Raw genomic sequence first — 27,235 nt, forward strand, 5'->3', positions numbered from 1 at the left:
GGTATAATGCGTACACACACACACACACACAATGGAACACTATTCAGTCATGAGAAAGAAGGAAATCCTGTCATTTGCAACAGCATAGATGGACCTTGAAGGCATGATGCTAAGTGAGATAAAGTCAGACAGAAAGACAAATACGTATGATATCACTTACATGTGGAATCTGAAAAAGACAAACTCATAGAAACAGAGTTAGAGTGGTGGTTCTCAGAGATAAAGTCAGACAGAAAGACAAATACGTATGATATCACTTACATGTGGAATCTAAAAAAGACAAACTCATAGAAACAGAGTTAGAGTGGTGGTTCTCAGGAGCTGGGAGGTGGGGGAATTTGAAGGGATGTAGACCAAAGGGTGCAAATTTTCTAAATTCATTTAGAAAATGAATTCTGGAGATCTAAGTCACGACATTGTAAGTAAAGTCAACAATACTGTATTACATTCTTCAAATTTGCTATGAAACTAGATCTTGCTACATTGGGGATCATCTTAGTATTTTGCTTAGTGTATAGTATTTTTTTTTGGTAGATGTTTTCACTCTTCAAAAAGTATCAAATTTATAGGATCACAAAATAAAAGCAAATCCTTCTTGATCTAATAAAACTATCCTTTAAGGTGTTATGCCAACTAACATACTATATAGAGGAAATGACAGTTAGAATCATCATAATAAAAAGTGATTGATTTGATATGTATTGATGGATGTTCAAGCATTAGATGAAAGTTTGTTGAAAACAGGATCAAAATTGCTAGCCATAAATTACTCACTAAATATTAAAGGAAAAAAGAAACCTTTGAATGGAGAAATCTGGTAGGCTCCACCACATCAAAGTTACCACATTGATAAAGGCTAAACTGATACCAGATGCAATAAAGGCATAAATACGAAAGACACTGATACCAGATGCACTCTGATGTGATGCTATGAAAATGACAGAATTTCACATATGTTAGGCCCCTGTCAAAAATTCATTACCTGGATCTAGTTATGATGAAATATTCAGGGAAACATAACTTGTGGGACCTTCTGCAAAATTCTTGACCTTTATACTTCAAAAATATCAATGTTGTGAAAGGCTGAAAAATTGTTTCATAAAAAAGGTATGCTAAAAGGACATTATAACTAAAGGCAAAATACTTTTCTATATTGGAGTTTGGTTTGGGGAAGATTGCTATAAATGTCTTTATTATTAAGACAATGGACAACATTTAAACATGAATTGTACAAGAGATATTGTATCCATGTGTATCTACATTTCCTGAATATGATAGCCCTGAGGTTTCATAAGGGAATGTTCTCTGTATTCCTAAGATATTCATACAAAATATTTAGGGGTGAAGAATCTTGTTATCTACCATTTAAATTCACATGCTTTAATATAAATAAAAATTGCTACTGTATGTTCAGATTTATGAAACAGTAGGAAAAATAAAGATATGTTAGAAATTTGTGAGCCTAAGCAAAGTTTAATCCATTTTTTATTGTACTATTCTGCAGCCTTTCTTTAGATTTGGAGATTTTCAAAATAAAGCTTAAAATAACAAAAATCTATTTAAATGCTTTAAAGTATTTCCAAAACTTTATTAATTCCTTTCTAGTTGAAATAAGAGTTATTTCTACCTACTGTGGTAAGTATAAATAGAACAAAGAGTTAGACAGTGACCCTGAGAACCCCTAAAAATGTATGTTGCCATGTAAGAGAACAGAATTAGAGAAAAAGAAAAAACAAACAAAAGAAACAAAACCCACAAATGACATCAATGCACTTGGAAAAAATATTAAAGAACAAAGTGCATAATATAATTATATGATTCATGTTTAAAGGTAAATTTACCTCCTTGCACTATGAATCTCTCACCAATAGATCAGAATTTATTAGCAGAGTAGTTGATATATTTTAATGGAAAACACATATATGACAGAAGGTTTGTATATGCCTCAGGCAAATTCTGCCCCAAAGATAAAATATAGCATCTGTTTAACTACACATTGAAGAAATACAGAACAAATAAAAAACGTGAGGGAAAGTATTATATTCTTTCAATCTATTTAATTATCATTCCTTGCTGTTTCTTTAAATCAGTAGACTACTCACATGTGGGTATGGTGACACAGGAAACATGTATATACCTGATATATTAATATTTGTTCAGTCACATTTCAGAGTACAGGCTATGTAACTACAATAAGGACACTGTAAAGTATTCATAGAAATCAATTAGAGACTTCCAGTCTTAAGTAAATACTCGTGTCTAATACATCATCTCATTATTATTATTAATTTTTTGCTTGCTCCAGAAATTTATTTTCTCACTGTCTTGGATTCTAGAAGTCTGAGATCAAGGTGTCAGTGGGGCTGGTTTCTCCTGAGGCCTCTCTCTTTGGCTTGTAGACAGTTGTCTTGTCCCTGTGTCTTCACTTGGTCTTCCCTCTGTACTTGTCTATGTCCTAATTTCTTCTTCTTATAAGGGTGCTAGTCACCCTAAATGACCATATTTCAATTTAATTACCCCTTTAAAGACTCTGTCACCAAATACAGTCACATTTTGAGGTACTGGACATTAGGGCTTCAACATATGAATTTTTTTAGTGAGATATAATTGATATATCACATTATATTAGTTTCAGGTGTACAACATGTTGATTCAATATTTGTATATATTGTAAAATGTTCATCATTGTCTAGTTAACATCTGTCACCACACAAAGTCACACATTTTTTTCTTGTGCTGAGAACTTTTAAGATCTACTCTCTTAGCAACTTTCAACTATACAATATAATATTATTAAATATAGTCATCATGCTGTACATTATATCCCCAGGACTTATTTATTTGGTAACTGGTAGCCCTGTAACTATTGACCCCTGTATGATCAGGCCCTCAAGATGGCTGTTCTCTTGCTCTTTGTACATGCCCTGCTGAACCAGGCCCTGCTTCGCCTGCACCCTTCTCACATGAATGTGCTTGCCCCCTGCCCCAGCTAGTGACTGTTCTAATCTTTAGGCCAAAACAGCACAAGCTGCTACATTATTAAAGGGAAACATCTGCCTTCGTGATGGTTGTTAACCTAAGGGGCTGTGAGGGACCTGGCCCAGCTGCTGGTTTCCTTTGTAATTGACATCAATTCCCGGTATACATGCTTGTCTCCTTCATCCCTGAGGAGCGAAGATTGCTGCCATGTCCTGTCTGCCTTCTGCTGTCCACAGTGGGATGTTGCTCCGGGACCTTTTGCTTCAGACATGAAGGTCCCCCATCCAATAAACCATTGATATCTCTGTCACTATCTCCAGGCTCTTTCTTCATTCTTAAGTCTGGGCAACTACAAGGCTTGGAGGACTGTGGAGAACAACCTTCTTTACACATTTCCCCCACGTCCAACCCCTGCCTTCTCTGGCAAACACCAATCTGTTCTCTGTATCGATGACTTCAGTATTTTTTTTCTTTTTCTCTCTAACTTATCTCATTTAGCATAATGTCCTCAAGGTCCATTTATGTTGCAAGTGGCAAGATTTCCTTTGAGAGCATAAAGAATTGCAGAGAATGACGTGAGGTTCTATGCCTGTTGCCTACTGCCAGTTTATAGATAACCAGTTGGGTGAGCTAAGCAGGGTAGAGCACAGCACAAATGATCAATATCAACAGCTACCATAATATAAAGAGAAGCTGACCAGGATGTGGCAGAGAAGTGTGGAGTCAAGGCTACTCCACCTGAGGAAGAATGAGCAGAAGAAAAAAGGTGGGTGTCTGGCAGGTATAGCAGGTGGGGTTTGGAAGCAGCACAGACACTTGCTGGTGAGTTGGCTAGAGGAGAAATGCCAGGTGCTGTGGACTGAATTGTACCCCCCCTCCCCAATTAATATGTTGAAGCTCTAAGCCCCAGTGGATGATATTTAGAGATGGGGCCTTTGGAAGGTAATTAGGATTAGATGAGGGCATGAGGGTGGGGCCCTCATAATGGGATTAGTGGCTTTATAAAAAGAGGAATGGAGACACAGCTCTGAGGAGACAGTAAGAAGACAGCTGTTTTCAAGCCAGGAGGAGGGTTCTCACCAGGAACCAAATCGGTCCACATCTTGATCTTGGACTTCCCCCAGTCTCCAAAACTGTGAGAAATAAATGTCTGTTGTTTTAAGCCACCCTCTCCCCCTGCAATGGAACCTTTTTAGGACTAGCTCTAGATGTTCTTCTTAGAATTTTATATCCTGAGTTATTTGAGTTATGGGAGCATGCCCCTACACCAATGTTCTTATATTCTCGGCTTATATTCTAGGCTTCCCAGTTCCTTACCATTAAGACTCATGCCCACACATTTTCCCTGTTTCTTGTTTACAAGAATCTACATTTGCTAGGTTCTGAAGTCATTCTGGTGAGTAATCTCCTTCCTTCTGAAGCAGAGATGCCATTTGTTTAATCGATTCAACTGATTCATCCTTCACTAATTAATTATCTAGGTGAAATTGGAGCAGATTCTTTTAATAAATTTATTTTATTTATTAATTTTTGGCTTCATTGGGTCTGCGTTGATGCATGCAGCCTTTCTCTAGTTGCAGTGAGCGGGGGCTACTCTTCATAGCTGTGCACAGGCTTCTCATTGCAGTAGCTTCTCTTGTTGTGGAGCATGGGCTCTAGGCATGCGGGCTTCAGTAGTTGTGGCATGTGGGCTCAGTAGTTGTGGCTCATGGGCTCTAGAGCGCAGGCTCAGTAGTTGTGATGCACAGGCTTAGTTTCACTGTGACACATGGGATCTTCCCGGACCAGGGCTCGAACCCGTGTCCCCTGCATTGGCAGGCGGATTCTTAACCACTGTGTCACCTGGGAGCAAATTTTAAGGATATAAAATATCACCCTGTGAGACACATACTACAACTGAAGTCTTCATGTGCCTTCCATTCTGCTACCCCTATCAAAAGAGAAAGGAGTATTTTTTCTATCACAGATAATGACTGCAGGAAACTGGGTGGCAATGACTACAAAATTAAGGCCAAGAGTGGTAAGGACCAAGGGAAATCTGGAGTTTGGGGTTTGAAACTACATCCACTCTGATACTAGCACTCTAGTTTCAGGCTCCCCTAACTTCCCTATCAGACCCCCACTAACATAAAACATAGGCTGCTGCATATTTATCCTTCTTTTTTTTTTTTTTTTTAGCTCTGATACACAATCAAATCCTGGGATTTTTATCAGCACAGTTTTCTCCTGGCTCAAGGAAATGAGCACCTTGCCACAGACACCTTATAGCTTTCACCCCAAACCATGAGTTCCTAGTTGCCTAACCTACACCTGTTATTTGCACAGTGGCCCTTTGCAAAACCCAACAACTCTACAGTCCTTATACTTACTTTTATGCATCCCAAGCACTGTGGATATTGCATTGACCAGTGAAGGCTTCCAATTAGATGCCTTCCCAATCCACAATACCTAATAGTCTTAGAAATTGTGATGCTATACACCACCCTACTTCAAACCAGCAAAGGGACCCTGGTTGCCATTTGGCTAGCATAGCAGCCAAAGCCAGGATCCCATCCTGAGTATCTGCTTCCTAGGACAATGTCTGTTACCAGTTGTCTTGGTTTAAACTCTCCAAATCGTACCCCAAAACAAGGTTTCAAATAAAAGTAGTTTATTAAGTAGTTAATTCTAGGAACCACTGGTATAAAATAAGGAAGTATGACACAAATCAGAGGGCATACAGTAATCTGTGCATTATCAATGAGTTTCATTTATCAATCACTGGAGCTTAATGCCACTAAAGAACTCTAAAATCCAGTATAGAAACACTTGCCTAAAAGTAATCCCACCTGCAATAGAATGATTTATTCATTAACTCTTGTCAGTCATTGTTTGATAGCTACTGGAGCAGGGTTTCAGGATGGTAGTCATTAGCTTGACAGCATTACAAGCATACTGTGTACGAACGCTAATCAAGCACCGGTGGACAGAGAAAGTTATCAGGCAAAGACATCCAGATGCTGACTCTTGGAAACAGGACAGGATCATTAGAATGGTAAAGACCAAAGGATTTGAATGTGGTGCTGACAGCTCCTGCTACAGAAATTCAGTATAGAAAAATTGTATAAGTTTTCACTTCAATCATCTTGTGCCTGTAAGAATATGGAGTTCACTCAAGAAGTCCAGATTTTTATTGGTTTTTGACATTGATTATAATCTAAATATTATATTTGCTACATCATTTTTGGTGTTTGAAAATCAGGCACAATATACCAAAATATCTATTGCCATGCTCCAGTCAAACCACATATATAATTTCATTATCGTCAGGACTGCAATCTGCAAACATATTTCTGTAGATGAGCAATCCAGTAGAATGTTTCTCCTTAAACTTTAGCAATCTCATGATTACCCCAAGATTTCAAGACATGCAGAGAGATGGTGTTAGATTAGCTGAACCTCTTATGTAGCTCAACAGACAATTTGGTCATTTTTAAAATTTAAATACCTAAGTAATTAGTACTGAATCTATTTAAATGTATAGTAAAGTAATAAAGGTAGATTGTAGTAATAATAGAATCAGTCTCTGTTTGAAATCACAAAATATTGTTTTTAATCAGGAAGACACTCTTTTTTCCTATTGAGTCATGTGATTTATAACAGGTAGCAATCAAACTATCGATTACTCCTTTTAGTCATTACAAGTAATTAAAGCCTAGTAATTCTAACAGGAATCCAATTCATTATTTTCTTATTTCAACATAGAGCCATCTTTATTTTGACAAAACCAAAGAACTTTATATGCCTTATTTATTTACAGATTTACTAATGTACTGTAAGGCCAAATATAAGGTAACTATAGGTTTGTTTCAGTTCCTTTCCCTAAAATATAATTTCACATTCTAATGGTATATGTATTATAGTTTAGATTATTATTATTTTTTGGCATTGACTATAATCTAAATATTATGATATTTGCTACACTGTTTTTGATATTTGAAAATCAAGCACAGAATACCAAAATATTTATTACTATACTCCCTTCAAAAGGCACATAAAATTTCAATATTGTCAAGCAGCAATCTGTCATTAAGTTTCTGTAGTTGAGCCATTCTATAGAATTTTCCCCCCGAAACTTTAGCAACCTACATTTTCTTGGAAACATGAGCAATAGTAAAAGGTCCACATTTTTACAAGTGGTGATTAATAAGTGTGTGTGAGTGCTAGAGGTGACCCAAGAATAGATGTGTGTTGATGTTTGTTGGATGGGAGCTCTTTATACTCTTATTTTTTACTACTATATATATATATATATATATATATATATATATATATATATATCTCAGAAATTTTCCATAAGAATAAGTAAAGCTCTATTTTGCTTTTTTTTAAGTAAACAGCTTACTCCCATTTTAAATGTGCTGTTCATGAGATGATTTCCTTGTCTTATGGTTAAATATAATTTTAGAGGTTTCTGTGTTCAAAATATTTTAGGTTATTTTGATGTAACCTTGGATATAAGGACCTCATGGAAAACTTTGGGGTATATATTATATCTATTTGACCATAGATAAGCTGAGAATGAAATACTTGTTTTAGAGGTAACGTCAGTCTGAAACTTAATGTAGGGAACACTATTATACATTCATTTTTCAACTTCCTTTCCTGCTGTTAGTACTTTAACATTGATTGCATGGTCTCCAACTGAAAATAAGAGTGAGATTAAAAATGAGAACCTACAATAGTGTTTTCTTAGTGTTTCTTCATATAAAATTTATTTTTAACCATACCAAATTAATTTTATTCACATAATTTTGAAATGTTTTTATGTTTTCTAGTTTTTTAAATTTTTCTATTTTTATGGTATAGTACATTGGATTTTTTTCTCTTGTATTCTTTCTAGTTTAATCTTTGTGCATAAAATATTTTCTTTAATTTTCATTTCTTTTTATGAGTCAGTAAGATTTTTTCAAGTCTTTCTTTTGGCCAATTTTTTAAAATTTCTAATATTTTGTAATTATTTTGTATTTTGTATTTTATAGTTTCTTTCATTCTATTAACATATTTAACTGTTCTTGAAATATTATTTTAAAATTTTTATGTATTTTGTGGATATGACTTTCTAGTCATATCCTAGTGTGCCTCCTCTGTACAAATATTATTCTGTACCTGTGAGCTTCCAGGGATACTTAGCTCATAAATCCAATGCACTGCTTATTTGCTGGTTTAATAGGAAACTAGTGGGGAAACAACATAAGCCCCATAATAGCTGTCATTTACCCCAGTCTTTGAAACTGGAGAAGCTAGGTCCTTGTGATTTTCTCTAGTTGATTATTTCAGTTGACTCATTAAAAAAAAAAAAAAAAAAATACTAATCCCTTTTTAAAAAAATCCTTTTCTTAGCCTAAATACTTAATTTCCATGGAAACACACTCATAACCTCTGTAATATTTAACCATGAATAGAACATGAAGTACAAAAACAATATGCACACTTAAGAATATTCATCTGAAAACATGGCATCTTAGGTCAGAAGTCAAGTTCTATCAATAGTAGAAGCAGATTCTTTTCTTTTCCCCTCGAAACAATCTACTCTGAAAGAAGAACAAAGAGAAAGAAACCCACATAAAATGCTAAATAATTAAATAACTTTACAAAACTAACCTGACGGTCTACTCAGATGTATAAGGTGAACTGATTTCATGCATTTTTAATTATTAATATACGGTTCCTTTGTTTTCATTTTTTCAAAAAATATTTTCTGTAGGAATCCTTTATGAATGCTAGATAACTCATGTTTTATCTTGTGGATGACTGAAAGCATTTCATTTTATCATATGTAAATCTGAACTCCTTCCAGCTTTTACCAACAATGCAAAAGTTCAAGGCATTTTCAACATTGAACTGAAGCAATTATATCAACATAGCATTTATGTCAATTGAAACACTATAAATATGATATCAGTTCAATGGGAGCCATAGATTACAGTTAGTTAAATGTTAAAAAGTGTATGCTTTTCCTTTTTTATGTGCTGGTATACATATTAAGATGTCACAGCCTTGCATTTGGTTGAATAAACTAGAGATATGAAGGTTATAATTTTAATTACTAATTTGTTGAAATAACTATGTGCTGTTACCAACACATGGAAATGACAGAAGTTAAATAGATAAAAAGATGTCTATGGTTCTGAGACTGTTGTACTGCTTAAGAAACCACAGACCTTGGTAAAAAAAATATTGTTTTGATCCTTAGGCACACAATCTCTCTAGAAAGGAAACAGGCTGGGAAAACCATATACAGTCTATGGAGGACTTAACTCATTAATGCTCTTCCTGTGGGACCAAAGAGGGTAATAAATAGGCAGAATCTCCTAGACCAGATATGGATTCAGATGACTGTGGAGAATGAGGGACAAGAATGTTCCTTCCAGAGAATAGAATGACTGCCTACTCATGAATGTTCATACCTTCAGGACTGTGGACCATCTCCAGAGGTGATAAAAGTGATTCAGAACTACCGTGGCCCTATGTCTTCACTGCTTCCTACTTCAAAATTGTGTGTGCATGTGTGTGTGTGTGTGTGTGTGCATGTGTACTCTAGAGATAAGATAACTTGATTTACTAGTTCATAGCTTCCAAATTAAGAAAAGGAAGTTTGAGACAGGATGTAGAAACTTCTGTGCATCAACCAGAAATCCTAGACATTAAGCTGAATGCAGTGATGCATTTGAGGCTGCTATAATGAAATACCATAGACTGGGTGGCTTAACCAACATTTATTTCTCACAGTTCTGTAGGCTGGCAAGTCCAAGTCCAAGGTACTGGCAGATTTGGTGTCTAGTGTGGACTTGCTTCCTGGTTCCCAGACAGCCTTCTGCCCCTATGTCTTCACATGGAGAAAAAGGGAAGGTAACTCTCTTCAGGGCTCTTTTATAAAAGGGCATTAATCCCATTCATGAGGGTCTCAGTACCTCCCGAACTTCTCACCTCTTAATGCCATCACATTGGGTATTAGGTTTTAACCTATCAATTGAAGGGGGATTCAAACATTGTCTATAGTAGATGGAATGGTACTTTTGGACTGCTTTCCTTGGCAGGGATATAGTCAGTTCTATGTGTTAGAAAAAGAAATGCAAAAGGATATTTAAAGAACAGGAGGAAGACTCTTTCAGAGATTGATAATGTTTACTGATGAAACGATGTGTTTCCTGCATTTCTCAGTAGGCTTGAAGAGGTAGGCTATGCTGTATAACTACTAACTGGCCAATCGTCTGTAGCTAGAATGAGCACATTTCATCTAGACAAAAATATTTATGAGCCAGTGATTTGATTTCTATGCTCCATTTTATGAGTCAGCAGTTGTGAAAAACACTGTGAAATAGTACAGCTGTCAGGTTTGGCCTCTTCATAGCAATCATTGGTTATGTACCTTGAGTAAGATAGCAATCTTTGTCATTATAAGTGCCCGAGAGTGGGTGGCATTATTTGTTTGTTTGGTTGGTTGGTTTTGTTTATCTCACCATAGTTTATTCTGACTAATAAATTAAGTTGTCATAAGTTACCAAACATTTTATAGTTCATTAGCTTTGTATATGGATTTTTATTTAGGTTCTTATTATTTTTTAAATATGCATAAAAGCAATTTCTAATCAGCCACTTTCCTTCACGGTTTTTTCTTTTCATACAATTGGTTAGATTACAAGTATAGATAAGTAATAAAGATACCAGTAAAAAATCCGTTTTAATTTTCATCATATTTAAATCCTGAAAAAGAGGAGACATGTAAGGACAATTTAGCAAGTGACAAAAATGAATTTTGAAATCATATATTTTAAAATGTACAGTAATAAATATTACTAAATTATGACTTTTATTAAATAAAAAGTAAAATACTCATGTCCTTACTCCCACTATTATTAGATAACACATGCTCTAAAATCTTCAAATACATTGATGATGAAATTTAACTCTGTAAATTGAAAATGTAGTTATGTTATACAATCAGGTGTACCATTGCTATATTACTATTTTTTTGATTAGATATGTCTCCAATTTTATGTTCAATGTTTTCTAATACCACTCTTAAATCCATCACTATCATTAACTCATAAAACTTCACCTTTGCCATAAGACAGTTTGCACTTACTGCAGTTCCTGGAATTAAACAGCATCATTAATGGTCCAGAAAAGTCACCTTTTAAAAAAGTTCTTCATTGACTACTTGTGTTTTTCATCTGGCTTATTTTAGTGCCCAGTACTTACTTGATCAAATTATTAGAAGACCATAGGAGACAGTGCTTGACACCCTACCACCAACCGCATACGAGGAGGTACATGTTTTCCTCGTTACACCAATTATTTGGAAATAATTTCAAAACTAAGAACTTTCTCTTTGGAAATTGCCCAGTGGTTGGGTCTCTCCAGCCAATGACATGGTTTTGTCTCTCTGCTCCTCACGTTCCCAAGACAACTTTGCCTACGCCTGACAGAGCATGAATAGAATACATATTTCCTCTACTGTTAGGAGGAAAAATCTTACACTCTTAAATAACTAGCATTTTAGGAACATAGACAATAGCATATTCGCAATGCACCTCACTTCACACCTCCAAATTTGAGTTATCCTAATGCTGTAAGAGTGGTGGTTTGAGTGTATGGGTGTGTGTGCAAAATCCTGTGAAACAGACTTATTTGGCCTCATCAATTTAGTGAATATCAGTTCACTAGAAAACAATTGAACAAAATTTTGATATACCAAATCTTTACATATGTTAACTGTGTATATAAGTAGAAAAAGATATATTATTTTCAATCTCTTAAACGTTTTATATATCTCTATATTTGTCTATCATATCCATCTATCTATCTGTCTACCTATCTCTTAGTCATCTATCTATCATCATCATCTATCTAACAAGTACTGAAATTAAATAAAACTGAAACAGAAATTCCCAATATAAGAGCAGGGTAGATGGCTCTCCAGATATATCCAGTGAGACAGATAGGGGAATTAGAGTTCTTGCAGTTCATTCAAGGTTGAATAGGCTCTTGGTTATGATTTTAGATAATATGAATACATAAACAAACAGGCCAACATTTACTCTATACACCAAATTTCAATTTATTAATTGCCAAGAATAAATGTTTTTTCTAAGACTTACTAAGGTGTCTATAATTCAGAGCACCATTTTCTTGATTTTAAATAAGACCATTCCTTTAGTTAATGCTTGGAGAATTGAATGCTTTTCATTTAAGTGTTCACCTCTAGACCCCCAAATTCTATTACAGAGTCTGCTACCAATATACCATATGATAGCATCTGCTAATTAGTAATGAGTAGACCCTGGGAAGGCCAAATGCACAAGTTCTTCCTCCCAATCGTCACAATCCTCATACACTCAAATACTCTCTCTAATTTCCACACAGTAATGAATAAACATGACAAAAGGCTTTACTCTGTGACATTTCCTACAACAAGTACTGATCCTTTCAATCATTTATATTTAGTCATGCCTGCATATGATAATTCTCAGGTTCCCTTAGTTTGATTTCTAATGTTTCTTTTCCTTCTCTTTGTTTGAATTTGCCTGTGTATCTTTATTTGCCTCTTTATTTTCAACCTATTTTAAATTAATTGCAAATATGTTGTTATTCTAAGAGACATAAATATTTTGCTGGTTATCACATATTAGTTTTTCATGATAATCTGTCATAGGGGAGTGTTTAGAACAACAACATATAAGTGTTAACATCTATGCTGTGATTTTACAAGCTTATTTTGTTCCATTGTTTTCTCCTATTTCTCTGGTTAGATAACATTGCTTTTCATTTCAAAGTTTCCCATGTAAATTTGAAAATTGTTTTTCACTCATATTTGTAGATTACTTTCCTTTTTATGACTTTGTAATGCAATGTATGAGTTTGAATTATTTGCTAAATCTTACTACTTTACTTCAAAAAAGAAAATATGTTTCCTTATTTTATCATTATTTTCTCCATCAGTTATATTTTATATTTTTATGCCATGTCTCTTTTATATCTTAGTCTTTTCACCTTCTGTCTAATGAGTTCCATTTCTTCAAGTTTTTGATTTATGCTTAGATTCATGGAAATCTGGAAAAACCTGGAAAATGAAGGGAAAGCAATATCTCAGATATTTAATTGATGAGTGGGAAACACACCCTAGGGTAACCCCATGAATAACACCTTCAATAACTCCCTCCCCTTTAGAGCAAGTGCAAACTGATATTTGCTTTTAGCCAATAGTATATGGCATTGCATATGGGAAAGAAATTCCCATGATTATTTACATTATGTAAGATTCCATCTTAGAAGTCTGGGGGACAGATTCTCTTCTGGAACTTTAAAATGTGAGCTGCCAGATGGCCTGTGAGAGGGCCATGTAGCATGGAACGGCAGGTAGCCTCTAGGAGCTGAAAAAAAATCCCAGCTGACAGCCATCAAGAAAGCAGGAACCTCAGTCCTACAACCACAAGAAACTGAATTCTGCCAACAGCCACTCAATTTTGGAAGAGAATACTGTGCTCCAGAAAGGAACACATACCACCAGATGCCTTGACTGAAGTTCTGTAAGACTTTGAGCTGAAGACCCAGTTAAGCTGTGCTCAGACTCCTGACCCACAGAAACTGTGAGATAATAATACATGTTATTTTTTGAAGTCCTTTGTTAAGAAAAAATAGATAAGTAATACATGTGGACCATTTCTTCTTATTGTTGCTTTTATAAATTATTACTTTCCTTCAATCTTAGTGCTCTAACATTTAATTAATTAATTTTTATTCCTTTTCACCAACTTTACTGAAGGATGATTGACAAATTAAAATTGTATATGTTTAGGTTGTATAACATGATGTTTTTATTTTTAAGGTGTACAATGCAGTTTAATATATGTATAAAATGTGAAATGATTTCAACAATCAAGTTAATTAACACATCCATCACTTCATATAGTTACCATTTTTGTGTATGTGGTAAGAACACTTATTATATACTCTCTTAGAAAATTTCAAGTATACAATACAATATTATTAATGATAGTCACCATGCTGCACATTTGATCCCCAGAAATTATTAATCTTATAACTGAATGTTTGTACTGTTTGACTAACATCTCTCCATTTTACCCAAGATCCCAGACCCTGGCAACCACCATTCTACTCTCTACTTCTATGAGTTTGACTTTCTTTTAGATTCTACGTATAAGCGAGATCATACAGTATTTGTCTTTCTGTGTCTGGTTTATTTCACTTAGCACCATGTCTTTCTAGTTCATTCATGTTGTCACAAACAGCAGGATTTCCTTCTCTTTTTTTGTCTAAATAATATCCTTCTGTGTGTATACACACACACACACACACAATATTTTCTTTTTCCACTCATTTGATGGGAATGTAAATTGGTAAACACACCATGGAAGACAGTAAGGACCTTCCTCAAAACACAAAAATACTACCGTATGATTCAGTAATCCCACTTCTGGGTGTCTATCCGAAGGAAATGAAATCAGGATCTCAAAGCTATATTTGTACGCCCTGTTCTTTGCAGTACTATTCACAAAAGCCAAGATGTGCTGTGACTTTTTTTTTTTTTTTTAAAGAAGAGAAAGAAAAAAAAAGAAAAAAAAAAAAGAAGAGAAAGGTAATTTTAAATTTATTTATTTATTTATTTATTTATTTATTTATTTTTGGCTGTGTTGGATCTTCGTTTCTGTGCGAGGGCTTTCTCTAGTTGCGGCAAGTGGGGGCCACTCCTCATCGCGGTGCGCGGGCCTCTCACTATCGCAGCCTCTCTTGTTGCGGAGCACAGGCTCCAGGCGCGCAGGCTCAGTAGTTGTGGCTCACAGACCCAGTTGCTCCGCGGCATGTGGGATCTTCCCAGACCAGGGCTCGAACCCGTGTCCCCTGCATTGGCAGGCAGCTTCTCAACCACTGAGCCACCAGGGAAGCCCTGTGACTTTTCAATTAAAGCTTTCATAAATTTACTCTGGCAGTTCTGTTTCCTGGGTCTGAATTTCGACCATTCTACCTCTGTGTTCTGGGTTCCCTTAACTGAGTTTTCAATTTCCTGTTCTTGTTCAATTCTTTTTACTAAGGTCTGGTTATAAGAAAATGTTAAAGAACAAAATTTCCACAAATTATTAGAGAAATGTAGTCTTTATTAACATGGCAATGAGATATAAACTGTGGCAGGCCATGTGACCTGGTCAAAAGACCTTTCCTCTCTGGTGTGATGGTTCTCTTCCAGCTCCAAAAGAAGAAAGACTCAGCTTGATGATCACATTCTTAGTCTTTCTGGGTCGGAAATCCCTAGCACATATGATATTTTAAAACTTTTATGGGAAGGAGTTTGGTATCCATCAGACTCAAATCATTAATTTCTCCCCCATATCCACCCCTTTCTGACACTGTTATCTAGGATTTCCTCAGCCCATGAAGTGAAAATTGTGGACAAATCCCCTTAACTAGGATGCAGAGAAAGACCACGGCTTCACTGGCATCCAGATGTCTGGGTCTCAGGAGCCACTTGGCTCTAGGGATCTGACATCACAGAGTTGGCAGAAAGGAGTTTAGAAGCAGAATCTGTGCTTTATATTCCCAGAATTCCCTCTGTTCCTATGTCACTTCTGCCCCATCACCTCACTCAAGACCCTAGGCACCTTTCTACTTTAACTTGGGATACGTCCTATACAAATTTTTGAAAGATTCATGTTTTATTTATTTTATTTTTTTTTATAAATTTATTTATTTATTTTTGGCTGTGTTGGGTCTTCATTTCTGCGCGAGGGCTTTCTCCAGTTGCGGCAAGCGGGGGCCACTCTTCATCGCGGTGCACGGGCCTCTCACTATCGTGGCCTCTCCTGTTGCGGAGCACAGGCTCCAGACGCGCAGGCTCAGTAGTTGTGGCTCATGGGCCCAGTTGCTCCGTGGCATGTGGGATCTTCCCAGACCAGGGCTCGAACCTGTGTCCCCTGCATTGGCAGGCAGATTCTCAACCACTGCGCCACCAGGGAAGCCCAAGATTCATGTTTTAAGAATGAACTTTATTATTTTAATGCTAAAAATTTCAACTTATCCCTAAATGTATGTAAAAGAAACAAAACAGGTCCAATAAATATAGACAATACTGTTCTTAATCAAATTAATATTTTCTTTTGAAAAATCTTCAAATAATCACTTTAATTTCTTAGACGCAGAACTTCTAGGTAGAAGACAAATATTACATGAAAAGAACTCAGTATTTTATAATCTGAAAATCTTTCTATTATCTTTATATGAACTGAGAAAGAGGGAAAATTCAAACAGTTAATTTTTTCAAGTTCATTTACTATCATTTGCTTTCAAACTTTAGTAGACAAGGATTAACTCTCTAATTAATGAATGACAATACAATCTAAATCCTTCTGTGTTTTCCTTTAATATAGAATATTTTAATGTACCAATCTCTTTTCAAGTAGACTCAAGAGATGTGTGGTCTTTAAAATTGTGATTCTCATCTCACACTTAACACACATACAAACAGAATAAAGTGAGAACAATATTTCTGAAAAAGTACTTTTAATCGTTTCATGTTGGACACATCCTCCATTTACATATCTACTGATATTTGAAAGATAACTTCAAGCTCTAAAACCAATTTATGTTTTCATCATATTTGAAAGTTCTCAGATACAAATGATATTTAGAATTTTCGTTTAATATATTTATAAATTGTTGTCTTTAATCATTAATTTGAACTTTCTCTTGCCCTATCCCCTAGAATTTTGCCACCTATACACACTTTCCTCTATTATTCTAAAAGAAATTAAGAGAAGTTAAAAGATAAAAAACCTGTTATATATATATATATATATCTTTTTAAATAAAATGAATAAAAATTACTATACTTAATATAATATACTTTATTTAAAATAGTAATATGAAAGTGATCATTTGAGAAGGTAAACTATTTTATATATTTTGTGTAATTTCATTTTGTTGTGTTTTTTTTCCTTTAACAGTTTGTAATATATATATATATTATAATATTGATATTGCGTGATCGTAGAGAGTTAAGCAGGCTGGTTATTATTAAAACACAGAGTAAAAAGAGTATGATTTATTCATTTTGGGCTAAACCATACTTAACTAAATTTTGCAGCAGCTAATTTTAAATTTATACTTGTAGAAGATAGTCTGAATGACAGATCAAACGGCGATGTACCCAATCTATGTTTCTGCCAATATTACATTAAGGGGGACAGTGTTTGCAAACTAAGGTAATCTGGTGAATGCATCCTTTATGTGATTATAGACATGTTATTTATAAATAGATAATAAATACAGAAACAATTAAGACTTCTAGTCAGATACTATCTTGTGTGTGATTTCAATAACTTTCTATTTACTGAGCCTTGTTTATGACACAGTGAGATATCTTTTATATTCAGAAATATTATATATATAATATTATATATATAAATGTTATATTTTTCTTCAAAAGCAGATTTCATACATTATTTTGAATCTTTCTTAATCGATTTAACAGCATTGTTCAAACTGATTGATTTCTTTTTATAGATTTGAAAATTGGGAAATTTACTCTTCATTTTAGCAATACCGCCTACCTATTCAAAAATGAAATGCCAGATGTAATTTAGGACATGAAATTTTTAAAATGTGAAGGAAAGGCACAAAGTGATATTCCCATGAACGACCCCAGTGGGAACAGACGAAATGAGCAACAATTTTGGCTCTAGTTAAATTCTGGATGTATCATTCCAGAAGCAGAATTATTTTGTGAAAATCTACATTCTAAGGGCCCAAAGATAAGCCTGGGTAAAAATATTTTTCAGTGTACAGCTGTTACTACATCAATATGACCTTTCTGAAAATGAGTTTGACTAGTCTACCCTGGGGAAGCCCTGATGCTTTGATTCTTTGTAATGTGCAAAAATCTTCAATCACCCAATTCAAAAACGTGTAATGGAGAATGCCATAATGTATCAGATAAATATTAATTTCTCAGATTACCTGAGACTATCTGCTGCCTGGCTCTTCATAAAATGGCTACATTTTGTCTTAAAATATAATCTCTTTTTAACCTCCATAGAATAACATGGCATGTTGAGCTACAGTTACTAGACTCTATAAATGCTACTAAAGCAATATTGGGAAATGTTTCCTAATAAGACAGGCTTCTATCACGACAATTTCAGTGTATAACATGAGGTGTCTGTTCAGAAATCCATACATCAAATTAATACTGTTCGTGCTTTTGACCCCTTTACTTTTTTTTTTATTTTAGTTTTGACCTGTTAATTTTTATTGGAGTAAAGTTGCTTTACAATGTTCTGTTAGTTTCTACTGTACAGCAAAGTGAATCAGCTACACATATAAATATATGTCCTCTTTTTTGGATTTCCTTCCCATTTAGGTCACCACAGAGCATTGAGTAGAGTTCCCTGTGCTATACAGCAGGTTCTCATTAGTTATCTATTTTATACATATTAGTGTATATATATCAACCAAATCTCCCAATTCATCCCACCACCCCCTGATACCCCTTGGTATCCACACGTTTGTTCTTTATGTCTGTTCATATTTCTGCTTTGCAAATAAGGTCATCTATACCATTTTTTTAGATGCAACCTATATGCATTAATATACAGTATATTTTTCTCTTTCTGACTTACCTCACTCTGCATGACAGTCTCTAGGTCCATCCACATCTCTACAAACGACCGTATTTTGTTCCTTTTTATGGCTGAGTAATATTCCATTATGTATATGTACATCTTCTTTATCCGTTCATCTGTCAATGGACATTTAGGTTGTTTCCATGCCTTGGCTATTGTAAATAGTGCTGCAATGAACATTGGGGTGCATGTGTCTTTTGAATTATGTTTTTTCTGGGTACATGCCCAGTAGTAGGATTGTTGGGTCATATGGTAGTTCTATTTTTAGATTTTTAAGGAACCTCCATACTGTTTTCCATAGTGACTATATCAATTTACATTCCCACTAAAAGTGCAAAAGGGTTCCCTTTTCTCCTCTCCCTCTCCAGCATTTATCATTTGTAGACTTTTTGATGATGGCCATTCTGACCAGTGTGAGTTGACACCTTATTGTAGTTTTGATTTGCATTTCTCTAATAATTAGTGATGTTGAGCATATTTTCATGTGTTTGTTGGCCATCTGTATGTCTTCTTTGGATAAATGTCTATTTAGGTCTTCCACCCATTTTTTGATTGGGTTGTTTGTTTTTTTGATATTGAGCTGCATGAGTTGTTTGTATATTTTGGAGATTAATCCTTTGTCAGTTGCTTCATTTGCAAATATTTTCCCCCATTCTGAGGGCTGTCTTTTCATCTTGTTTATGGTTTCCTTTGCTGTGGAAAAGACTTTCAGTTTAATTAGGTCCCATTTGTTTATTTTTGGTTTTGGTTTTATTACTCTAGGAGGTGGGTCAAAAAGATCTTGCTGCGATTTATGTCAAAGAGTGTTCTGCCTTTGTTTCCTCTAAGCGTTTTATAGTGTCTGGCCTTACATTTAGGTCTTTAATCCATTTTGAGTTTATTTTTGTGCATGGTGTTAGGGAGTGTTCTAATTTCATTCTTTTACATGCAGCTGTCCAGTTTTCCCAGCACCACTTATTGAAGAGACTGTCTTTTCTCCATTGTATATTCTTGCCTCCTTTGTCATAGATTAGGTTGGCCCCTTTATAGACCATTGCTCAGGAAGTGAAACAGAGAACACCACGTCCTTTCCATGGATACCAAGATATACATTCATAGGCCTGTTCATTCCAACTTTACTGAACTGATTGATATAGGGTAGGCTTAGATGAGGAAGTTTTTCATCTGCAGTATATTATCTATTTTGCAGGACCATTTATTTCTTTTTTGTTTACATTCTTCTTCCATAAATGAGGACGCATCTCAATTGAAAGAAACTCAAAAGACAGAAGAGAATGATATTTTCTCACAAATATTACCTGTAAAGAAGTGAATATGTCCCTAAAACAGAAATTTGAGCAGAGTCAAATGTTGGTTTATTTTCTGAATATTAATATAATGAGAAGATTTTGTTCCAGGCTACAAAACAAACTTAGACAGCAGTAAGTGTATTTTTAAGAGATGTTCTTCTCTGTCTCTCTGGGCCCAGGGTACTCGTCCCTCACATTGATGTTGTGCTGGACCATGTGGCTTCCTTTGGCCAATGGAATATCATTGCGGGAAATATGAAGCCAAGGCTCTAAAATAACTCACCTGCTTTGGGTTGCTTCTTACACTTGGGTCATTCTTCCAGGGACTTGAATTCACAGGTAGCCTGGACTGTTGCAGTAGGTGAGCCTAATTATGGTCCCCAAATAAAACATTTAAATGATTGTCATAATTATCCTAATCCCCAGAACATGTAAACATGTTACCTTATATGACAAAAGACTTTGAAGATGTGATTGAGTATCTTGAGATGGGAAGATGATCCTGGATTATGTGGGTGGACTAATCTAATCACAGTTGGCTTTTACAAGAAGAAAGCAGGACAGTCAGAGAATGAGAAAAGAGAAATGTGGTGACAGAGCAGACTTTGGAGAGATGCCAGGAAGGGGCATCTAGCCAAGGAATGTGAAATCCAAAAAAGCAAGAAAACAGATTCTCCCTAAGAGATTCCAGAAAGAATGCAGCCCTGTCAACACCTTAAATTTTGGGCTTCTGACCCGTAGAACTGTAAGATCGTAAATTTGTACTGTTTTAAGACAATAAGCTGGGGTAATTTGGTAGAGCAGCAAAAGGAAATTAATACACTATTTATGAACACACACGACACAGACCTGAACCCAACCCACAACCTGGGTGCTGGACAGCAGTTTAAGTCTAAAACAGAGCCATTTGAGATGAGCCTTAGAAGTTTGTTTTTGAAGTAAAAATTCTTTTTCTTTCTTTGCCTCTGTCTCTCTCAAGACAAGCACATATTTTTATGTTTCTGTTTTAACTAATATAGAATTATAGGCCGATGGGTACATAGATTCTCTTTTGAACTTGTTATCATTACTAAAGAATGTATCCTGTATATAGTTTCATATCTGCTCATATAGATATATTTATTATTTTAATGGCTCTAAATTATTAAATGCTACACTATGTTTAACAAGTAGCCAAATGAGGAATAGAATTCAGCCCAACTGTTCTTACTATGTAATAAGAGAATGTTGACTGTTGGTATACTTGGTAAATGTTACAGTGAGGAGAGAGTGCATTAGAAATTGTGGGGAATTTGTTAAATACACATGAATGTTAATTCATGCTAAATTATCATCCTCACTTCTGGCCTGAGTGGCAGGAATTAAAATTGAGATGATGAATCATACTAACTTGAGAATTATATGCAGCTTTTTAATTTTTTAAAATTAATCAGGCTGAACTTTCTCCTATACTTATAGAAACAGAGAAATAGGCCTTTCAATGTTAGGGAAAAAAGATTCTTTTTGTATTTCATGTTACCTCATTATATATTAAGTTAAAAATATTTTGAAAAAAAAATTTTGAATTATGTTTTCTTTGAAAATCAATATAGACTATATGTCATATATATTTAATTGATTAAAGAGAATGTAGGTAATTTGATACAAAAGACAATTAAATAATTGCTTATCAGTTGAAGATTGCAATTAATCTTTTAAATTCTCAGAGCTATGGTTTTTTGCAGAAATCAAAGAAAAAGATAGATAAACAAGCATTTAAAATTCAGAGCTACATCCAATCTGTTGTTAATCAGCTAATATTCTTACTTTGAGGTGAATAGAAAAATACCTGTAGGCCTTGTTTTATTATGTCATCAAAAACTACAAAATAAGACTTTGATTTAACAGTTTAGCAGCAATAAATTGAAGATGTATATGTATTTTAATTATCTTCTTGAGGAAGAAAAATACTTATGGGTCTATCTAGCTTTTATCATCTGTCTATAAAATCTTTAGAGAAATTAAAAGCTAAGATTGATGTACAGGGCTTAAGAATGAAAGTAGAGAACGAAGCATCCATAAGAAGTCGTGCAAAGTGTGTAGAAAGGTAGCCTCTCTGTATGGAAGTTTCTCCTCTGTGTGGTACTGACATACTGATGGGGATGGAAGTTCATCATGGGTGGCCCCTTTTTGTATATTGGTGCTGTAATGTTATGCCTTCACAACACCAGTTTCTTAGGTTGTTCTGTCTGGAGCACTTGTTCACAAACACATCAGCAGATGTCCACAGGGACTACTTTGGTTTAGGGAATAGCCTGGGAATAGCATTCACCCTGCATAGTGTGTAAATACCAAGTGATATTTTGACATGCTTAAAATTGTCTGAGTTATTCCAGAAGGTGTCAGGTGTTGACAGGATGAGACAATTAACTGGCCTTGGATTTGTGTACAAGTACTAGGAGATCATCATGCAAGTGGAGACTATGTCGTAGTGTCATGGGCAGATTAGGACTCCATGTAACTCTTTACTGCAGAAGCAACCTTGCTTGCATTGCCCATTGCTAGGTCAGGTCCGCTTCTTCTATCTTCTCAAGCACAGGACCCTGTCTTATTAGTCTGTTGGGGCTGCTATAAGAAAGTGCCAGAGACTGGTAGTTTATAAACAACAGAGATTTATTTCTCACAGCTGTGGATGCTGGGAAGTTCAAGATCATGAAGGCAGCATGGTCAGGGGCTGCTAAAGGCCTTTTTCCTTGTTACAGACTGCCAAACTCTCCCTGTGTCCTTACATGGCTGAAGTAGCTAGCAAGCTCTCCAGGCCTCTTATAAAGGCACTAATCCCATTCTAGATGGCTCTGCACTTATGACCTAAGCGCCTTCCAAAGTCCCCACTTCATAATACCATCATCTTGGGGGTTAGAATTTCAACACATGAATTTTAGGGGAAGATAAACATTCAGACAATAGCAGACTCTCTCGCATTTTGATAAACTTTTCCAAAATAAGCTCCTGTGTCTAGGGATCACTGTCTATTAAGTTACCTTTCTTCTACTCTCTCAATCCACTCTCTGGTCTATACCACATCTACTCGATCCCTCTATGTCTATGCCTCATTTACCAAAATGATTTTCTTCCTGCTCTTTTCTGATAGAACTTGATGGGTTGTTAGACCCAATTCTCTAATTGCTGGTGATCTTTAAACAAATGACCTTTTTTCATAGAAAGAAGAAAGGACTTAAACAACATGCACACTCTGAAGGTGGGAGGGGCAGTAAAGGCTTGCTACTCTTTATAAAGAAGTAACGAATAAACAAGAACAGTCGGTTGATCATTGATTTTTTTCTTTGACAATTAATTTTAAGCGTTAATGACATAAGGGATGTTTTCTAGCAACTTCCTGAGTTGTTTTTGTTTGATATTCATAAAATGAAACTTGTAGATAGTGACTAGTACTTTACCAATTCAATTTGCCTAGGAAGCCCATCAACCATGTCAAAATTCCTAAGTCCCTTAGCAAATGGGCATAGTTAGAAAGTTGGAATTTCTGTAGTTTGAATGGAGGATATTTGTGATTTCTTGTCTTGATTGTGTGTATTAATCACTGTGTTTTTGTTTTCTTTTGTTTTAGATAGTTCATACCCTTATTAGTACAGAGTTGTTTACATAACAATGTATTGATATTATCCTATACCAGTGACACTTGAAGTGTCACTTATGAATGGATGCAAGTAAAATAACACACAACTTGCTATCAATGTAATTATAGCAAAATATTTTGGTAATATTTAGGAACATTAGAACTTTTCTTTAAAATAAAGAAAATGCAAGGAAAATAACACACAACTTGCTATCAATGTAATTATATTAAAATATTTTGGTAATATTTAGGAACATTAGAAATTTTCTTTAATATCTTATCTTTACTTAAGTAAATATTTAATTTAAATCATTTAATATTTAATTTAAATATTATGCATTTAAATATTTTAAGGAACTCACTAACTGGGAATTTGTATAATTTCTTAGCAGTACCTCTGCTGAAACTTTTTCATTCTGTTTGCTCTTTACTTTTGCTAAACCCTTTTGCTCTAGAAAGTGGAAATTGTTCCCCACAGAGTTCTTTGTACTCCAAAAATGTCAAAAAAACTTTCAAAGCTCTCCTCCAATGAAGATAAGATTAGAATAGCATAGCCAACAAAAAGAAAAAAAAAATAAAAACAACCATATAAGCATATAATTGTTCATTGGAAGCTTGTGAGACAATGTTTCCTAGGCAATTATGTCATCGCTTGGGATGCATCAGATATTGCTGTGCAGCATGATCAAACCGCAGATGACAATCCTGCAGTCTGAACTCCTCTGTGAAACGTGTAATATCAATGAAAGAGTGAAACCAGCAGTTACTCAGTGTCGTTTACTGAAATAGTTCGAAAGAGCTAAAAATGGCTGACAAGACTGGAAATCCAGCAAAAAAGAGATCTCTGTGAACTTGCTAGCTGGATTTTGTTTTTGTTTGTATGTTTTAATCTGTTGAGTCCATTGCTGCTGATGGAGTTTTAATGGACGTACCAGCAAAGGACAAACCGAATCAATGAAATAGTCTCCGGCTTATCCAGAGGAGACATAATTATCTGTGATTATTTGTAATAGTAATAATAACTGCAATAATTAATAACAAAATAATCTTAATATTTTAGGCATTTGTATTTGTGTATTGCTGGGTTTCTATCTTCCTGCTGCATTTTGATTATCAGGGTAAATATAAGGAATATTTCAATTATATACAGTTGAGTCAACCCGTAAACCATTTGAGTGACTTTCTCCTCTTCACTGCAGTCTGCTAATTTATATTTACTAGAAAAAAGAAGCAAGGTGTATAACATATAAAAGAAAATAACGTATAAATACATTTTTCTTTCAGAACATCTAAGAACTGGAAAGTGTATTTCATAAAATGTAGGTCACACATACCTAAATATTTTATTACACCTTAATTATCTATACATAGGAGGAAATTAGCCAAATGACAATAATAAAACATTTAATGCTCTGTTTTACAAATTCAGAATGATTTCTAATGGATTTTACTATTCCACAGTCCAATTATTAGTGCTTTTGTTTAGCAAGTAGATAGCTAATATGATTATAGGAAAGCTCAAATTTATTAGCTTTCTTAGAAAATTGCCTACTTCAGAGGGAAAAGTATATTAACCCTCCTAATTTTTGGATGGCAAAGAAATATTGCCATGGAGGTACTAATGAGTGAATAAAAAATTACTTTTTAAAACTGTTTAACTCTTGATACACAGATTTTATCAAAAGAGTGATGTATTTTAGTAAAGTAGAAGGATTTGTATGTAATTTACATATTTTCCCACACAACATGAGTACTTTTAAATAACAAATTAAATTTCATGATCTAGTTTACAAGCTTACATCTAGCTTACACTTTTTCCTGACATGATAATTTGCTTAACTCAGTCACTCTGCATATCTGCAAAGAACGTGACTCTTTAAGAAACAGAGGTCTCAAGCCTAGCAGGGCCATCACCACCACCCAGAAGAAAGAACTGCAGCTCAGCCCCTGCTGGAGACGGTCCTTGCCTTGCTCCCCTGCTTCCTCATCTGAAAAATGGGGCTTCCTTCAGGAAGGCGTGAGAATTCCATGAGCTGAGGTCCCGTGCGCTCAAGGTCTGTGGCAGCCAGATCAGCATCTCTCAAGGAGAGCAGCGAGGGCCAGGGCGGGACAAGCTCTGAGATCTGAGATCGAGTGACGACACCTCGTTCTATCCCGAGGGGAAGGGAGTGGCAGAAGGGCCAGTAAGCCAAGGCCACAGAGCAGCAAGCCGGGCCAGACCCGGGGCCACCTAAACCGGGGCCAGGCGCGCTTGTGGGCAGGAAGAGCAGATGACCAGCCCGCTCGGCCGCCCCAGGCCAACTTAGCAATCTTTCAGGGCGTTTGACCTCCGCTGTTGATTTCTACCCAGAGGATGACGTGAGCATCTTTAGTTCCCAAGGAATGTCAATCAGCCCCCGGAGGCTGGGCTGCCTTGAGATGGAGTTGCCGGTTTAATACAAACAAAGCTGCCTATACAAGGACCAGACGGCCACCGGGCCCCAGCTCTGCCGGGAATCTCAGACCCCTCTGTCCCCAGCCAGCCGAGGCCACGCCCTCCCCGGGCACCGTCTGCGGCCCGCCACTCCTCACTGTGGTCTGGGTGGACTTGACCATGGCGGGCTCCAGCTTCCTGAGCCCCAAACCCCAGAACGTGCAGCAGAGACAGGAGTTCAAGTGTAACAGGGAAGAGCCAAATCTGACTACGTGTTGGATCTGTTTCTTTTGCTTTAACCTTTGCTTTCCGCTGCTTTGGTTCACTGAAAGGATACTGTCTGTACATAATGGCCTGCCTCGGGGAACCCTGCCCCCTGCCTGAATGTTAAACCAAAGTGCCTTTGTTCAGGGAAGCATCTGGACCCTGTTCCACCTGTGGACAGCTACAGGAAAGAAGGAATTAACACATCCCCTCCCCGAGGCTGGCCATTCCAGGGGACATTTGCAAAATTTATGGCCTTCCTACTTTACTTCCTCATCTTCTCCCCTTCTCTGTGCTATAAAAGAAACTGGCATCCAAACCCTGATAAGACAGTTATTTTGAGACTGTAGTCTGCCATCTTCTAGGTCTGCAGGCTTTCCTAATAAAGTCGTATTCCTTGCCTCTACACCTGTCTCCGATTCATTGGCCTGTCGTGAGGCCAGCAGAGTGAGCTTGGACTTGAAAACACAAGAAGGCGTCAGCCAAACTGAAGGCCCAGGCCCTGGAAGGCTGGCTCAGCCCCGAGCTCAGAAGTCAGGTGGAAGGCGCAGAAAATGAGCTGGAAAATGAGCTGGAAATCCCGTTCAACGCCCTCTTGGATGTTGGGATCAAGCTGTCAGGGGCTCAGTTCCACCACCATGGTCAGACCCTGGGGAAGTTTCTTCAGGAGGTACTTTGGGAAGAGGCCAATGAAGCCTCGGCTGACAAGTGACTGGCCCTGAGACCAGCCACCTCTCCATTCTCCCACCCTCAGAAGCGTTCACCTGGCTTCTAGAACATTTCTGAGACCACTCCTAGCTCTTGGGGTACTAGCCTAGGAGGTGAATAAATGCCCAAACTGGAAAAAAAGAAAAAAAAAAAAAAAAAGAGCTCTCGGCTAAATGGCAAGAATAAAACAATTGATGTTCAAATGACTATGCTTGAATAAAGTTTTATGTTATATAAAACATCAATTACATTCATTTGTTTCTCATAAAATTCTTGGAGGAATGTTTCT

The 27,235-nt window shown here is 36.0% G+C and overlaps 1 protein-coding gene across 1 annotated transcript; it reads left to right on the forward strand.

Annotated features, from left to right (window-relative positions):
* The first annotated feature begins 5,878 nt into the window (after positions 1-5,878).
* Positions 5,879-26,950, forward strand: LOC103014960 (appetite-regulating hormone-like). The gene is made up of 4 exons (XM_057539783.1): positions 5,879-6,067; positions 26,080-26,218; positions 26,604-26,671; positions 26,714-26,950. Exons 1-4 carry the CDS (start codon positions 5,879-5,881, stop codon positions 26,948-26,950), a joined length of 633 nt encoding a protein of 210 aa, XP_057395766.1.
* Positions 26,951-27,235: the final 285 nt, after the last annotated feature.

Source organism: Balaenoptera acutorostrata, chromosome 2 (assembly GCF_949987535.1).
Source record: "Balaenoptera acutorostrata chromosome 2, mBalAcu1.1, whole genome shotgun sequence".
NCBI classification, from domain to species: domain Eukaryota; kingdom Metazoa; phylum Chordata; class Mammalia; order Artiodactyla; family Balaenopteridae; genus Balaenoptera; species Balaenoptera acutorostrata.

Coding starts and splice junctions, on each gene's coding strand:
- LOC103014960 (XM_057539783.1), top strand. CDS start 5,879: ATGGTAGTCATTAGCTTGACAGCATTACAAGCATACTGTGTACGAACG. Junction 6,068..26,079: donor GCTCCTGCTACAGAAATTCA/GTATAGAAAAAT, acceptor CTCTGTCCCCAG/CCAGCCGAGGCCACGCCCTC. Junction 26,672..26,713: donor CTCCGATTCATTGGCCTGTC/GTGAGGCCAGCA, acceptor AAACACAAGAAG/GCGTCAGCCAAACTGAAGGC.